The 17,029-nt window shown below is 45.5% G+C and overlaps 1 protein-coding gene and 1 pseudogene across 1 annotated transcript; both read right to left on the minus strand.

Moving 5' to 3' along the window:
• Positions 1–521: 521 nt before the first annotated feature.
• Positions 522–1,708, minus strand: LOC139566446 (2-oxoglutarate receptor 1-like). Its single transcript, XM_071387619.1, has one exon. The coding sequence runs from the start codon at positions 1,685–1,687 to the stop codon at positions 647–649; it is 1,041 nt and encodes a 346-aa protein (XP_071243720.1). The 5' UTR covers positions 1,688–1,708; the 3' UTR covers positions 522–646.
• Positions 1,709–13,905: 12,197 nt separating this feature from the next.
• On the minus strand, positions 13,906–15,598 carry LOC139566228 (2-oxoglutarate receptor 1-like; annotated as a pseudogene).
• Between the last annotated feature and the right edge of the window lie 1,431 nt (positions 15,599–17,029).

Genomic DNA, 17,029 nt, shown 5'->3' on the forward strand with positions numbered 1-17,029 from the left:
AAATAGAATAAATAAAGATCAGTTTCCTTATTAGGAAGTGGTTCTGTGATTCGCCATAATGTCAGATGTGAAACAGACGTCACATAACAGCAGGAAATCTTTCTGCCCAGCCACTCCTTTCCCCACAGCCAATGTGTTCCTTATTCCAAGACTCTAATTTCATTGTTGCTTGTGTTAAGTAGGTGAGAAATACATACCTGAGAGAATGCCAACACTGGGTATAGAATTGAAAACATTTGGTGTCTGAATCATGTTGACATGTTTCTGGTCCTGGGTCAAGTGTATCATGTTCTTGTTTCTCTCAAGTCATGCCAGAACAATGCATCAAATACCCACTGAGCTCTGAGACGGATGTTGGATTGTTAAATGTTGATTGTTAAACGTTTATTTATAATGAACTGATATGGCAATATCAATTAGACTATATAGTAGATATAAAGTCACTCTTTACAAGTATCTAATATATTTATAGAAACCACATCAATATTGTAAACCTCATATTGGCGTATAATAAAATCTGATAAAAGGTTTTCTATTTACAGGATCACAGTACAGTATATACAATATTGTAGGACAATATATTGCCATGATAGTAATGTCCACACAGAATGAAACAGAACACTGTATTATATCTCATGTCCTTATTTCATGCCATATCCTTGGCTGCTGGCCTTTCGGCTGAAGCTGTGTTACTGGGCTTACTGACGACAGCCAGGCTGAGTTTGAGGTGAGTCCTGACCTTGGTCCACCAGGGGCCACAGGGGAACACACTGAGGAAGGCCTGCTGGAACTTGTCCCCGGCCAGGGTGTACAGAGCCAGGTTAAAGAAGGTGTTGAGCCCCGCTACGGGCCTGGACAGGATATAAGCGGCGTGGACCCAGTGCACCAGCATACATGACGACTCAGGCTTCCTCCTGGTGTCTACTCTTAGGATCCTCAGGACGTGGTACGGCAGGAAGCATACCACGAACACCACCAGGATCAGTACAGTGAGGCGACGTGCCCGTTCCCGGCAAGGGCTGTGAGTGTGGGGCCCCTTGGCTAGTTCACAGACCACACCGGCGTAACACACCACCACCACCACCAGGGGCAGCAGGTAGCCCAGCACGGTCAGCAGCCAACCGTACCACCACAGGACAGCCGGGTCGTTGCTAGCAAAGTCCAAACAGTGGGTCTTATTGTTTTTCTTCTCCATGGTGATCATGGTGAGCATGGGCACGATCTCCGCTGCGGCTATAGCCCAGACCGCGGCGCACGCCAAGATACCCCACCTCTTCTGCTGCACCTGCGCCGCCCTCAGAGGACGCGCCACCACGACATATCGAAACACAGCCAAACAGGTGAGAAACAGTATACTACCATATAGGTTAAAGTGGAACCCGAAACGCAGAAAGCGACACATGAAGTCGCCCAGGGTCCAGGATTCACCATTGGTGTAGTAGTAGACCATGAAATGCAGACTCAGAACATACAGAAGATCCGTCAACGCCAGGTTAACCATGATAATACTGCTGGACTTCCAGGGTCGTAGCTTGGCCAGGTAGATGGCGATGGAGGTGACGTTACCCAGCAGCCCCACAACGAAAATGACACTGTACATGACGGGCAGGTAGTAGTGTTTCATCAGGCTGTCCACGCTGGTGCAGTTATCGTTGGATTTGTTCCCGCCGTAGATGGCGCTAGACATGACCGTGATGTGAGTGTTGTTATAGGCCTAGAAGAGGAACTTAAGTCGAGACAGAGAGTTATATAATTATATACAATACAAGTCAAAAGTTTGGACACACCTACTCATTCAAGGGTTTTTCTTTATTGAAACTTTTTTCTACATTGTAGAACAATAGTGAAGACATCAAAACTATGAAATAGCACGTATGGAATAATGTAGTAACCAAAAAAGTGTTAAACAAATCAAAACATATTTCATATTTGAGATTCTTTAAAGTTGCCACCCTTTGCCTTGATGACAGGTTTGCACACTCTTGGCATTCTTTCAACTAGCTTCATGAGGTAGTCACCTGGAATGCATTTCAGGTGTGCCATATTAATGTCCTTCTTAATGCGTTTGAGCCAAACAATTGTGTCGTGACAAGGTAGGTGTGGTAAGAAGATATCCATATTTGTCAAAAGACCAAGTCCATGTTATGTCAAGAAAAGCTCAAAAAGGCAAAGAGAAACAACAGTCCATCATTACTTTAAGAAATGAATGTCAGTCAATCGGAAAATGTCAAGATCTTTTAAAGTTTCTTCAAGTGCAGTCGCAAAAGCCATCAAGCGCTATGATGAAACTGGTTCTCATTAGGACCGCCACAGGCAAGGAAGACCCAGAGTTACCTCTGCTGCAGAGGATAAGTTCATTAGAGTTACCAGCCTCAGAAATTGCAGCCGAAATAAATACTTCAAAGAGTTCAACAGACACATCTCAACATCAACTGTTCAGAGGAGGCTGTGTGAATCAGGACTTCATGGTCAAATATCTGCAAAGAAACCACTACTAAAGGAGACCAATAAGACGAAAAGACTTGCTTGGGCCGAGAAACACGAGCAATGGACATTAGACCGGTGGAAATCTGTCCTTTGGTCTGATGAGTCCAAATTTGAGATTTATCGTTCCAAACCCGTGTCTTTGTCAGATGCAGAATAGGTGAACGGATGATCTCCGCATGTATGGTTCCCACCGTGAAGCATGGAGGAAGAGGTGTGATGGTATTTAGAATTCAAGGCACACTTAAAAATTTGATGAAACTCTGCAGGACTGTAGAACCCACCAACAGTAACTATCACTGCTTTTAGGCCTACTTCTACCACAGTCAACACTATTACTACTACTACTACTACTACTATTACTACTACTACTAATACTGCTACTGCTACTACTACTACTACTACTACTACTACTACCACTACTACTACAACTACTATTTCTAAAACAGTCACTTACCCTCACCTTTTCAACACTAGCCTCTAACAATTTCAATTTCTAAACTTATTCTACTAATTACAATTTCTAGTTCCCTCTGCTCTCATTATCACAAAAGGTGTGAGACAGTCTCAGGTTTGTCTGGAAGCTTACACAAACAAAAACATCCACACCATGCCAGTGCAAAATTTACCCCTCAGGTCTGATTATTCCTTCTCATCATGTTCATTACTTTTTAAGTCTGCACTTCATGTATTCTTCCATTCAGAAAATACTGTAACATGTGCAGCTACCTAGCAATAATGACCAATGCTAAACCGATCTGGATGGTCAAATAATTTAAATCATCACTATACCGGTCTCTAAAATCATTGACAGGTAACACCATGTCCTAAAATAAATAAATACATATTATTTTTAAAAATTTGTCAAATAATCTGCATACTGGGAGGCACCAGGGAATCTGTTCACAATGCAGACACAGTTGAAGGATAGGAGACACATTTTAATACCGTGTGTAGATGCAACAGCTACAATGTGGGCACAATCAGAATGTGGATAAGATCAGGACAAAATACGTATGTTAGCACCAGGTATAAACAAGGCTAGAGATAGAGTTAGTGATATGGCAACTTACAATCAGTCAGTCAGTGCTGTTCCCTCAGTCATCGGTATCCTGTCTGAGACTTTCCTCCTCTTCTCTCTTAAACATCAGCCACATCTAGTCCCTCCTTCCAGCTACTTTAACCTCGTACAGCACTGTGTGGCCCCCACTACAGGAAAACACAAGCATGTCACGCACTGTGCCTTTGTTGGGCGTTACCTCATTGACTTCTGCATAGAACCCGTATTCACAAAGAATTCAGATCCTATTTCAGCTGTATTTGACATGAAACTATTGAACATATACGGGAAGTACAGTACTACTTCCTCTTCACTATGGGTACAGTACATCATTCCTGTGCAGCAGTTAAATAAAGGGAGGAATAGCGTGGAGTACATTGAGCGGCGTTATTCCCCCTCAGTGCTAGTGGTTCAGTGGCTTAGTGTTACTGTACTATGTGGTGGCATATTTCTGCTTTACCAAATGAGGAGTGTTACAAATTTCACACACCAGTCAGAGTTATACTACATCTTTAATAATAAGAGCTTAGCAATAGCCTTTGACTTTCAATGATGCGCTATCTCTAATGAACCATTGAAAGTGTCAACAGAAAAGTACAAAGATCTTTTATAGCCAAGATACACCCCTCTCAACTTCCATGACAAACCACAGATCTTTGGAACTGTTCACATAGAAACACTTTTACTTGAGAGAGAGGAGTATCCCACAGCCAGATAGCATTCGCTATAAATTATCGTTCAGTTTGGTCCCTAAAACGAGGTTCTAATCTCGTTCCTGGTACTCATAGCACGAAACATTACCTCATGTCATCTGGAATGCTCTTTAGGTTTTATCACCCAAAGACATCGTAAATCTCCTCTGTCAGTGCTATCTCATAGAGGCCCATCCTCAGTGGAACACACACATAATAGTTAACAGAATACTCTATTCTGTCGAATAAAACAACCATTATAATGCAATACCAGCATTATAACATAATCCTGCAATTTTCCACGACAACTATGATGTCACATGTCCTGCATTTGGCATCAGCGTGCAGGTTGATATGCTTGATACATGTTGATGACAGACATTAGTGAACTAGAAATTGCTGTGCAGCAGTTAAATAAAGAGAGGAATAGCGTGGAGTACATTGAGCTGCGTTATTCCCCCTCAGTGCTAGTGGTTTAGTGGCTTAGTGTTACTGTACTGTACTATGATGTCACATGTCCTGCATTTGGCATCAGCCTGCAGGTTGATATGCTTGATACATGTTGATGACAGACATTAGTGAACTAGAAATGGATGCCGGTGAAACCGGTCAAAAGCTGTGGTGGTTATAAGTATTTAGTAATGTTACAGTGCAAGTTCAAATCATGAATGTAAAGGGTATCTAGAGGTAGTTACGATATAGTGAAAATGCCCACATTTACAATAGCACAACATATGCTCCTAAAATTCTTTGTGGTGAATGTGAAATTTGTTTCTAGAGTTTTGGTGTAAAGTTCTGTAGCGGGGTGCGTACAGGTGGCAGAGAAGTCAGGTGCAGGAGAGCGAAAACTGATTTACAACGGTGTCGTTTAACTTCTTTGGGACTGGGGGGACAGTATTGAGTAGCTTGGATAAAAAGGTGCCCAGAGTAAACTGCCTGCTACTCAGTCCTAAAAGCTAGAATATGCATGTAATTAGTAGATTTGGATAGGAAACACTCTGAAGTTTCTAAAACTGTTTGAATGATGTCTGTGAGTATAACAGAACTCATATGGCAGGCAAAAACCCGAGATAAATGTAAATAAAATCCAACCAGGAAGTGGGAAATCTGAGGTTTGTAGTTTTTCAAGTTATTGTGTCACGGCCGTCGAAAGAAGTGGACCAAAGTGCAGCGTGGTGAGCGTACATTTCCTTTTATTATAGAATGTCACCAACAAAACAAGAAACAAAATAAACGACCGTGAAGCTTACGAAGGCTAAGTGCAACTAACAAAAGTCAACTACCCACAATCACAGGTTCAAAAAAGGGCTGCCTAAGTATGATTCCCAATCAGAGACAACGATAGACAGCTGTCCCTGATTGAGAATCATACCCGGCCAAAACATAGAAACACAAATCATAGAAATAAAGGACATAGAATGCCCACCCAAATCACACCCTGACCAAACCAAAAAGAGACATAAAAAAGGCTCTCTAAGGTCAGTGCGTGACACATTGCCTATCGAATATACAGTGTCTATGGGGTCATATTGCACTTCCTAAGGCTTCCACTAGATGTCACCAGTCTTTAGAACCTTGTTTGATGCTTCTACTGTGAAGGAGGGGGGAATGAGAGCTGATTGAGTCAGGGATCTGGCAGAGTGCCACGAGCTCAGTCTCGCGCACTCCCGTGAGAGTTAGCTGCGTTCCATTGCATTTCTACAGACAAAGGAATTCTCTGTTTGAAACATTATTGAAGATTTATGATAAAAACATCCTAAAGATTGAATCTATACTTCGTTTGACATGTTTCTACGAACTGTAATATTACTTTTCTTTTGAACTTTTACCTGGACTTGCCCGCGCCTCCTGAGTTTGGATTTGTGTACTAAACGCGCGAACAAAAAGGAGGTATTTGGACATAAATTATGGACATTATTGAACAAAACAAACATTTATTGTGGAACTGGGATTCATGGGAGTGCATTCTGATGAAGATAATCAAAGGTAAGTGAATATGTATAATGCTATTTCTGACTTCTGTTGATTCCACAACATGGCTTGTTTTTGTGTCTGAGCGCCGTACTCAGATTATTGCATGGTGTGCTTTTTCCGCAAAGTTTTTTAGAAATCTGACACAGAGGTTGCATTAAGGAGAAGTTTATCTATAATTCCATGCATAACAATTGTATCTTTTAGCAATGTTTATTATGAGTATTTCTGTAAATTGATGTGGCTCTCTGCAAAATCACCGGATGTTTTGGAGGCAAAACATTACTGAACATAACGTGCCAATGTAAACTAAGATTTTTGGATATAAATATGAACTTTATCTTTTAGCAATGTTTATTATGAGTATTTCTGTAAATTGATGTGGCTCTCTGCAAAATCACCGGATGTTTTGGAGGCAAAACATTACTGAACATAACGTGCCAATGTAAACTAAGATTTTTGGATATAAATATGACATACATGTATTGTGTAACATGAAGTCCTATGAGTGTCATCTGATGAAGATCATCAAAGGTTAGTGATTAATTTTATCTCTATTTCTGCTTTTTGTGACTACTCTCTTTGGCTGGAAAAAAATGGCTGTGTTTTTCTGTGACTAGGTGCTGACCTAACATAATCGTTTTGTGTGCTTTCGTCGTAAAACCTTTTTGAAATCGGACAATGTGGCTGGATTTACCACAAGTTTATCTTTAAAATTGTGTAAAATACTTGTATGTTTGAAGAATTTTAATTATGGGATTTCTGTTGTTTTGAATTTGGCGCCCTGCAATTTCACTGGCTGTTGTTGAGGTGGGACGCTAGCGTCCCGAATATCCCAGAGAGGTTAACCTCTTGACGCTAGGGGTCAGATTTGTTTAAAAAAAAAATAACGTTCCCAAGGTAAACAGACTATTTCTCAGGTCCAGATTGTAGAATATGCATATAATTTACAGATTAGGATAGAGAACACTCCAAAGTTTCCAAAACTGTCAAAATATTGTCTGTGAGTATAACAAAACTGATTTTGCAGGCGAAAACCTGAGGAAATCCAACCCGGAAGTGCCTTTTATTTGGAAAAATCCCTGTTCCGTTGCCTGCCCCTCCTCCATTTAAAGGGGTATCAACCAGATTCCTTTTCCAATGTCTTCCTCGGGCTGTGACCAGGCTTTAGACATAGTTTCAGGCTTTTATTTTAAAAAATGAGCGAGATTTTTCAAAACTAGTCAGGTGTCCTCTGATTAGTTCCTGCGCGCGAGAGGGTAGCTCTCCATTTTCTTTTTCTCTCTTATAAAATAGGTTACGGTCCGGTTGAAATATTATTGATCATGTTTGTTAAAAACAACCTGAGGATTGATTATAAAAAACATTTGACTGGTTTCTACGACCCTTACGGATACTTTTTGGAATTTTCGTCGAATGGAACGAGGCTTTGGTTTTCTGAACATAACACGCAACCCAAATGGCGTTTTTTTGTTATAAAAGTAATATTTATCCCAGTGTAACTGGGAGTCTCGTGAGTGCAAACAGCCGAAGATCATCAAAGGTAAGCGATTAATTTTATTGCTTTTATGACTTTCGTGACCAAGCTAACCAAGCTAATATAAGGCTAACTGTTCTAGCATTGATTGATACACTCACGAAAGCTTAGATTGCTTTCGCTGCAAAGCATATTTTCAAAATCTGACATGATAGGTGGATTAACAACAAGCTAAGCTGTGTTTTGGTATATTTCACTTGTGATTGCATGATTATAAATATTTTTAGTAATATTTTTGAATCTGATACGTTTGGGAATTTTCTTCTGCCTTTCAGGACCGGAACGAGGCTGTAGTTTTCTGAACATAACGCGCAACCCAAATGGCGTTTATTTTGTTATAAAAGTAATATTTATCGAACAAAAATAACCTTTATTGTGGAACTGGGTGTCTCGTGAGTGCAAACATCCGAAGATTATCAAAGGTAAGCGATTAATTTTATAGCTTTTCTGACTTTCGTGACCATGCTAATTTGGGGCTAGCTGTTCTAGCATTGATTGATAGACTCACAAAAGCTTAGATTGCTTTCGCTGCAAAGCATATTTTCAGAATCTGACACAATAGGTGGATTAACAACAAGCTAAGCTGTGTTTTGGTATATTTCACTTGTGATTGCATGATTATAAATATTTTTTGTAATATTTTGCGCCCTGCAATTCAGCGGTTGTTTAGGAAAATGATCCCGTAAAAGGGATCCGTAGCGCAGAGAAGTTAATAAACATAAAACCACCATAAACATATTAATAAATGAATGGGTCAAACAAAACCCGGTATCCACCAGCATAACGTACACAAGCACTACAAGAAACAAGGACATGGGGGAAACAGAGGGTTAAATACACAACATGTAATTGAAGGAATTGAAACCAGGTGTGAGGGAAGACAAGACAAAACCAATGGAAAATGAAAAGTGGATTGGCGATGGCTAGAAGGCCGGTGACATCGACAGCCGAACGCCGCCCGATCTAGGAGAGGAACCAACTTCGGCAGAAGTCGTGACAGTACCCCCCCTTGACGCGCGGCTCCAGCAGTGCGCCGACACCGGCCTCGTGGACGACCCGGAGGGCGAGGCGCAGGGCGATCTGGAAGAAGATGGTGGAACTCCTGCAGCATTGAAGGGTCCAATAAGTCCTCAACCGGAACCCAGCACCTCTCCTCCGGACCGTACCCGTCCCACTCCACGAGATACTGAAGGCCCCTCGCCCGGTGCCTCAAATCCAGTATGGAGCGAACGGAGTACACAGGGGCCCTGTGTACTGCGGAGGACCCTCCCGCACCTCAGACTCCTGGAGCGGACCAGCCACCACCGGCCTGAGGAGAGACACATGGAACGAGGGGTTAATACGGTAATCAGGTGGAAGTTGTAACCTATAACAAACCTCGTTCATTCTCCTCAGGACTTTAAGTGGCCCCACAAACCGCGGACCCAGCTTCCGGCAGAGCAGTCAGAGGGGCCTCACTGCGGTGGCGATCTGCGTTCTCCTTTATGCGCATCACAGCCTGCTGAAGGTGAACACTGACAGCTTCCCATGTCTCCTCCTCGCGCCTGAACCAGTCGTCCACCGCAGGACCCTCGGTCTGACTCTGATGCCAAGGTGCCAGAACCGGATGGTACCCTAGTACGCACTGGAAGGGAGAGAGGTTAGTGGAGGAGCGGCGAAGCGAGTTCGGTGCCATCTCAGCCCAGGGCACGAACGCCGCCCACTCCCCCGGCCGGTCCTGGCAATAGGACCGCAGAAACCTGCCCACATCCTGGTTACTCTCTCCACCTGCCCATTAGTCTCGGGGTGAAACCCTGAAGTAAGGCTGATCGAGACCCCCAGACGTTCCATGAACGCCTTCCAGACCCTAGACGTGAACTGGGGACGTCGATCAGACACTATATCCTCAGGCACCCCGTAGTGCCGGAAGACGTGCGTAAACAAGGCCTCCGCAGTCTGTAGGGCCGTAGGGAGACCGAGCAGAGGGAGGAGACGACAGGACTTAGAGAAACGATCCACAGCGACCAGGATCGCGGTGTTACCCTGTGAGAGTGGAAGATCGGTCAGAAAATCCACCGACAGGTGCGACCAAGGCCGTTGTGGAACGGGTAAGGGTTGTAGCTTACCTCTGGGCAGGTGCCTAGGAGCCTTACACTGGGCGCACACCGAGCAGGAGGAAACATAAACCCTCACGTCCTTAGCCAAGGTAGGCCACCAGTACCTCCCGCTCAAACAGCACACTGTCCGACCGATCCCAGGATGACCAGAGGAGGGTGACGTGTGGGCCCAATAGATCAACCGGTCACAAACAGCAGACGGGACGTACAGTTGCCCAGCCGGACACTGGACCAGAGCGGTCGCCGCATGTAACGCCTGCTCAATGTCCGTGTCCAGCTCCCACACTACCGGCGCCACCAGGCAGGAGGCCGGGAGTATGGGAGTGGGATACATGGGCCGCTCCTCTGTGTCATACAGCCGAGACAATGCGTCTGCCTTCACGTTCTGGGAGCCTGGTCTGTAGGAAAGGGTGAACACAAAACGGGTGAAAAACATGGCCCACCTTGCCTGGCGAGGGTTCAGTCTCCTCGCCGCCCGGATGTACTCCAGATTACGGTGGTCAGTCCAGATGAGAAAAGGGTGTCTAGCCCCCTCAAGCCAATGTCTCCACGCCTTCAAGGCCTTGACGACAGCCAACAGCTCCCGGTCCCCCACGTCATAGTTTCACTCCGCCGAGCTGAGCTTCTTCGAGAAGAAGGCACTGGGGCGGAGCTTCGGTGGCGTACCCGAGCGCTGAGGGACACAGCTCCTATCCAAGTCTCGGACGCGTTCACCTCCACTATGAACGCCAAAGAGGGATCCGGATGGGCCACCACGGGAGCCAAGGTAAACAGAGCCCTCAGGTGACTAAAAGCCCTGTCCGCCTCAGGCGACCACTGCAAGCGTACCGGGCCCCCTTTCAGCAGTGAGTTAATGGGAGCCGCTACCTGACCAAAATCCCGGATAAACCTCCGGCAGTAGTTGGGAAACTCTAAGAACCACTGCACCTCCTTTACCGTGGTGGGAGTCGGCCAATTACGCACGGCTGAAATGCGGTCACTCTCCATCCCCACCCCTGAGGTGGAAATACGATACCCTAGGAAGGAGACGGACTGCTGGAAGAACAGACATTTCTCAGCCTTGACGTACAGGTTATGCTCCAACAGGTGACCAAGCACCCTGCGCACCAGGGAAACATGCTCGGCGCATGTAGCGGAGTATATCAAAATGTCATCAATATACACCACTACACCCTGCCCGTGCAGGTCCCTGAAAATCTTGTCTACAAAGGCTTGGAAGACTGATGGAGCATTCATCAACCCGTACGGCATGACGAGGTACTCATAGTGCCCTGAGGTGGTACTGAAAGCCGTCTTCCACTCGTCTCCCTCCCGGATACGCACCAGGTTGTAAGCGCTCCTGAGAACTAGTTTGGTGAAGAAGTGCGCCCCGTGCATTGACTCAATCGCTGTGGCTATGAGCGGGTAACTGTACCTTACCGCGATCTGGTTCAGACCTCGATAGTCAATACACGGGTGCAGACCTCCCTCCTTCTTCACAAAAAATAAACTCTAGGAGGCGATCTGAAGTGGGGGACCGAATGTACCCCTGACGCAGGGATTCAGAGACAAATGATTCCATAGCCTCCGTGTCCGCCTGTGAGAGGGGATACATGTGACTCCTGGGAAGTGCAGCGTCTACCAGGAGATTTATCGCACAATTGCCCCGTCGATGGGGTGGTAATTGAGTCGCCTTCTTTTTGGAGAAGGTGAGAGCCAAATCGGCATATTCAGGGGGAATGCGTACGGTGGAGACCTGGTCTGGACTGTCCACCGTAGTAGCACCAACGGAAACCCCTAAACACCTCCCCGAGCACTCTCGCGACCACCCCGTGAAAGCCCTCTGTGGCCAAGATACAGTGGGGTTATGACAAGCTAACCAGTGTAGGCCTAGCACCACGGGAAACGCAGGAGAGTCAATGAGGAAGAGACTAATTATCTCCTAGTGATCCCTTGCGTCACCATGCCCAGAGGAGCGGTGACCTCCCTAATCAACCCTGACCCTAATGGTCAACTATCTAAGGCGTGAAAGGGGAAGGGCACAGCCACGGGAACAATGGGGATCCCTAAACTATGGGGGAACGCTCTATCAATAAAATTCCCAGCTGCGCCTGAATCGACGAGCGCCTTATGCTGGGAATGCGGGGAAAACTCAGGGAAAGTGACATACACACAAACATATGGTGCCGGCTCACCTGGGGTAACACCAGAGCGCCCTGCCTGCTGCCTCGATACCTAGAGGAACCAACCCGGCACCGACCGGCAGTGTGACCTCTGCGGCCACAGATGGTGCACGAGCTGGAATCCCCTCCGGTCTCCCTGCGCACCGCCCCTCCCAGCTCCATGGGTATCGGAGAGGGGGTGCGTGGGGATGGAACCAACAGACCCCGATCTGAACATCCACAGGTAGCCAGCAGGTTGTCCAGCCGGATGGACAGGTCCACCAGCTGGTCGAACATGAGGATGGTGTCTCTGCAGGCCAACTCCCGACGGACGTCCTCACGCAGACTGCAGCGATAATGGTCGATCAGGGCCCTGTCGTTCCATCCCGTGCCGGCAGCCAGGGCTCGAATCTCCAGGGCGAACTCCTGTGCGCTCCTCGTCCCCTGCCTCAGATGAAAGAGGCGCTCACTCGCCGCTCTACCCTCGGGCGGGTGGTCGAAGACTGCCCGAAGCGGCGGGTGAACTCCTCAAATTGGTCCAACGCCGCATCTCCCTCTCTCCACACAGCGTTGACCCACACCAGGGCTTTCCCAGTGAGGCACGAGACGAGGACGGACACCCTCTCACGGCCCGAAGGAGCCGGGTGGACGGTTGCCAGGTACAAGTCCACGGTCCGGTTCCACAGAAGCGGAAGGATGAGCGTAGGGAGCGGCGGCTATGCCGCCACCGAGGGTAGATGCCCACCCGGACCCTCCACTATATGTTCAGGTTTGCGGCCAGGAGTCCGCACCTTTGGGGGGGGGGGGGGGGGTACTGTCACACCCTGACCTTAGAGAGACGTTTTATTTCGCTATTTGGTTAGGTTAGGGTGTGATTTGGGGTGGACATTCTATGTTGTCTATTTCTTTGTTTTTGGCCGAGTATGGTTCCCAATCAGAGGCAGCTGTCTATCGTTGTCTCTGATTGGGAATCATACTTAGGCAGCCCTTTTTCCCACTTTCTGTTGTGGGATCTTGTTTTTGTTAGTTGCTGTGTTAGCGCTACAATACTTTACGTGTCGTTTATCTTTCTTGGTTTTTTTGGTGTTCATTTTAATAAATTCAAAATGTACGCCTACCACGCTGCACCTTGGTCTCATTCAGACGACAGCCGTAACAGGACGTTTGTTTATTCCATGTGTAACTCTGTGTTGTTGTTTGTGTTGCACTGCTTTGCTTTATCTTGGCCAGGTCACAGTTGTAAAAAATGACTTGTTCTCAACTGGCCTACCTGGTTAAATAAACGTGAAATAAATAAATAGAATAAATAAAAATCAGTTTTATTATTAGAAAGTGGTTCTGTGATTCGCCATAATATCAGATGTGAAACAGACGTCACATAACAGCAGGACATCTTTCTGCCCAGCCACTCCTTTCCCCACAGCCAATATGTTCCTTATTCCAAGACTCTCATTTCAAAGTTGCTTGTGTTAAGTAGGTGAGAAATACATACCTGAGAGAGTGCCAACACTGGGTATAGAATTGAAAACATTTGTTGTCTGAATCATGTTGACATGTTTCTGGTCCTGGGTCAAGTGTATCATGTTCTTGTTTCTCTCAAGTCATGCCAGAACAATGCATCAAATACCCACCAAGCCCTGAGACGGATATTGGATTGTTAAACGTTTATTTATAATAAAGTGATATGGCAATATCAATTAGACTATACAGTAGATATAAAGTCACTCTTTACAAGTATGTAATATTTTTATAGAAATCACATCAATGTTGTAAACCTCATATTGGCGTATAATAAAATCTGATCAAAGCTTTTCTATTTACAGGATCACAGTACAGTATATACAATATTGTAGGACAATATATTGCCATGATAGTAATATCCACACAGAATGAAACAGAACACTGTATTATATCTCATGTCCTTATTTCATGCCATATCCTTGGCTGCTGGCCTTTCGGCTGAAGCTGTGTTACTGGGCTTACTGACGACAGCCAGGCTGAGTTTGAGGTGAGTCCTGAACTTGGTCCACCAGGGGCCCCAGGGGAACACACTGAGGAAGGCCTGCTGGAACTTGTCCCCGGCCAGGGTGTACACAGCCAGGTTAAAGAAGGTGTTGAGCCCCGCTATGGGCCTGGACAGGATAAAAGCGGCGTGGACCCAGTGCACCAGCATACATGACGACTCAGGCTTCCTCCTGGTGTCTACTCTTAGGATCCTCAGGACGTGGTACGGCAAGAAGCATACAATGAACACCACCAGGATCAGTACAGTGAGGCGGTGTGCCCGTCCCCGGCAAGGGCTGTGGTTGTGGGGCCCCTTGGCTAGGTCACGGACGATATAACACATAACACACCACCACCACCATGGTCAGCAGCCAACCATACCACCACAGGACAGCCGGGTCACTGCTAGCAAAATCCAAACAGTGTGTCTTGTTGTTTTTCTTCTCCATGGTGATCATGGTGAGCATGGACACGATCTCTGCCACGGCTATAGCCCAGACCGCGGCGCACGCCAAGATACCCCACCTCTTCTGCTGCACCTGCGCCGCCCTCAGAGGATGCGCCGCCACGACATATCGAAACACAGCCAAACAGGTGAGAAACAGTATACTACCATATAGGTTAAAGTGGAACCCGAAACGCAGAAAGCGACACATGAAGTCGCCCAGGGCCCAGGATTCACCGTTGGTGTAGTAGTAGACCATGAAAGGCAGACTCAGAACATACAGAAGATCCGTCAACGCCAGGTTGAACATGATGATACTGCTGGACTTCCAGGGTCGTAGCTTGGTCAGGTAGATGGCGATGGAGGTGACGTTACCCAGCAGCCCCACAATGAAAATGACACTGTACATGACGGACAGGTAGTAGCGTTTCATCAGGCTGTCCACGTTGGTGCAGTTATCGTTGGATTTGCTCCCGCCGTAGATGGCGCTAGACATGACCGTGATGTGATTGTTGTTATAGGCCTAGAAGAAACACCTAAGTAGAGACAGAGAGTTATATAATTATATACAAGTCAAAAGTTGAGACACACCTACTCATTCAAGGGTTTTTCTTTATTTGTACTATTTTCTACACTGTAGAATAATAGTGAAGACATCAAAACTATGAAATAGCACATATGGAATCAAGTAGTAACCAAAAAAGTGTTAAAGAAATCAAAATATATTTTATTAAGTAGCTACACTTTCATTTGATGACAGCTTTGCACACTCCTGGCATTCTTTCAAATAGTTTCATGAGGTAGTCACCTGGAATGCATTTCAGGTGTGCCTTGTTAAAAGTTAATTTGTGGAATTTTTTTCCTTTTTAATGCGTTTGAGCCAAACAGTTGTTTTGTGACAAGGTGGGTGTGGTAAAAAGATAGCCCTATTTGGTAAAAGACCAAGTCTATATTGTGTCAAGAACAGTTCAAAAAGGCAAAGAGAAACGACAGTCCATCATTACTTTAGGATATGAAGGTCAGTCAATCGGAAAATGTCAAAAACGTTTAAAGTTTCTTCAAGTGCAGTCGCAAAAACCATCAAGTGATATGATGAAACTGGCTCTCACAAGGACCGCCACAGGAAAGGAAGACCCAGAGTTACCTCTGCTGCAGAGGAAAAGTTCATTAGAGTTACTAGCCTTAGAAATTGTAGCCCAAATTAATGCTTCAAGGACTTCAAGTAACAAAGACAAATCAAGTAACAAAGACTTCAAGACAAATTTCAACATCATCTGTTCAGAGGAGACTGCATGAATCAGGACTTCATGGTCAAATATCTGCAAAGAAACCACTACTAAAGGACACCAATAACAAGAAGAGACTTGTATGGGCCAAGAAACACGAGCAATTAGACCGTTGGAAATCTGTCCTTTGGTCTGATGAGTCCAAATTTGAGGTTTATGGTTCCAACCGCTGTGTCTTTGTGGGATGCAGAGTAGGTGAACGGATGATCTCCGAATGTATGGTTCCCACTGTGAAGCATGGAGGAGGAGGTGTGATGGTGTGGCGGTGCTTTGCTGGTGACACTGTCTGTGATTTATTTTACAATTTAATGCACACTTAAAAATGTGATAAAAATCTGCAGGACTGTAGAACCCACCAACAGTAACTGTCACTGCTTTTAGGCCTACTTCTACCACAGTCAACACTATTACTACTACTAATACTGGTTCTGCTACTACTATTACTACTTCTACTGCTACTTTTACTAGTAGTACTGCTACTACTACCACTATTACTACTACTAATACTGCTACAACTACTACTGCTACTTCTACTACTGTTGTGGCGAAATCCTGCACGGAGCCTTCACCGTGCGCTGCCACTTTAAGAGAGCATGAGCAGTAAGGAAGGAGGAGATAAAAGAGCTCGTTAAGCTCTATTGGGAAAGAGCTATTGATTGGCGCGACAGTTTTTGTTGTGTGCTATGCTGCAGAGGTTTTTTTGTTTGTCTTCAGCGTATGTGGTTGTACAGTGTTTGGATCAATCCTTGGTGTGATCGCTCGACGACGTGGTTGTTCTCATTTGGGACCACGATGGTTATGGATCAAATGGATAAGTAGCAACATTTGTTGCGAAGCGTTCAACTACAACCCAACATACCATCGGACAGTCAGACCGGATACCTGCAACCTCAAGACCACAGCTAAGCCCTCTCTTGTTCCCTTTCTCTCGTTCTCTTCACGCTATGTTCCAGTGCTTTACACTGCAACCGACTCTATTTCCTAAGTACATTGACGTTTCATTGGAGCTGGACTAGTGTGTATATGAACACCACACATTCATACCCTCTGCACTCCTTCCCAGGAAGAAAATACAAACTATTGCAAATCCTCTGTGTGATGACTGGGTTAATTTGTTATTGTATGAAGTTGCTGTTTATTTGCTCTGCCATTATTGTTATATGAGGTATGTTTGGTGGGGTTACCAAGAATTGTGGAAGGACTGTGATGTGATGTGTGATCTATAGGGTGTGTATTCTTTTTCTCTCCGCTGGCTATCTGGTCAACAGGCTACACTCTAGGCAGTCTCTTCTGTTGATGTGTGTGGGTCTGGT

This window comes from Salvelinus alpinus, chromosome 38 (genome assembly GCF_045679555.1).
Source record: "Salvelinus alpinus chromosome 38, SLU_Salpinus.1, whole genome shotgun sequence".
In the NCBI taxonomy this organism is placed as follows: domain Eukaryota; kingdom Metazoa; phylum Chordata; class Actinopteri; order Salmoniformes; family Salmonidae; genus Salvelinus; species Salvelinus alpinus.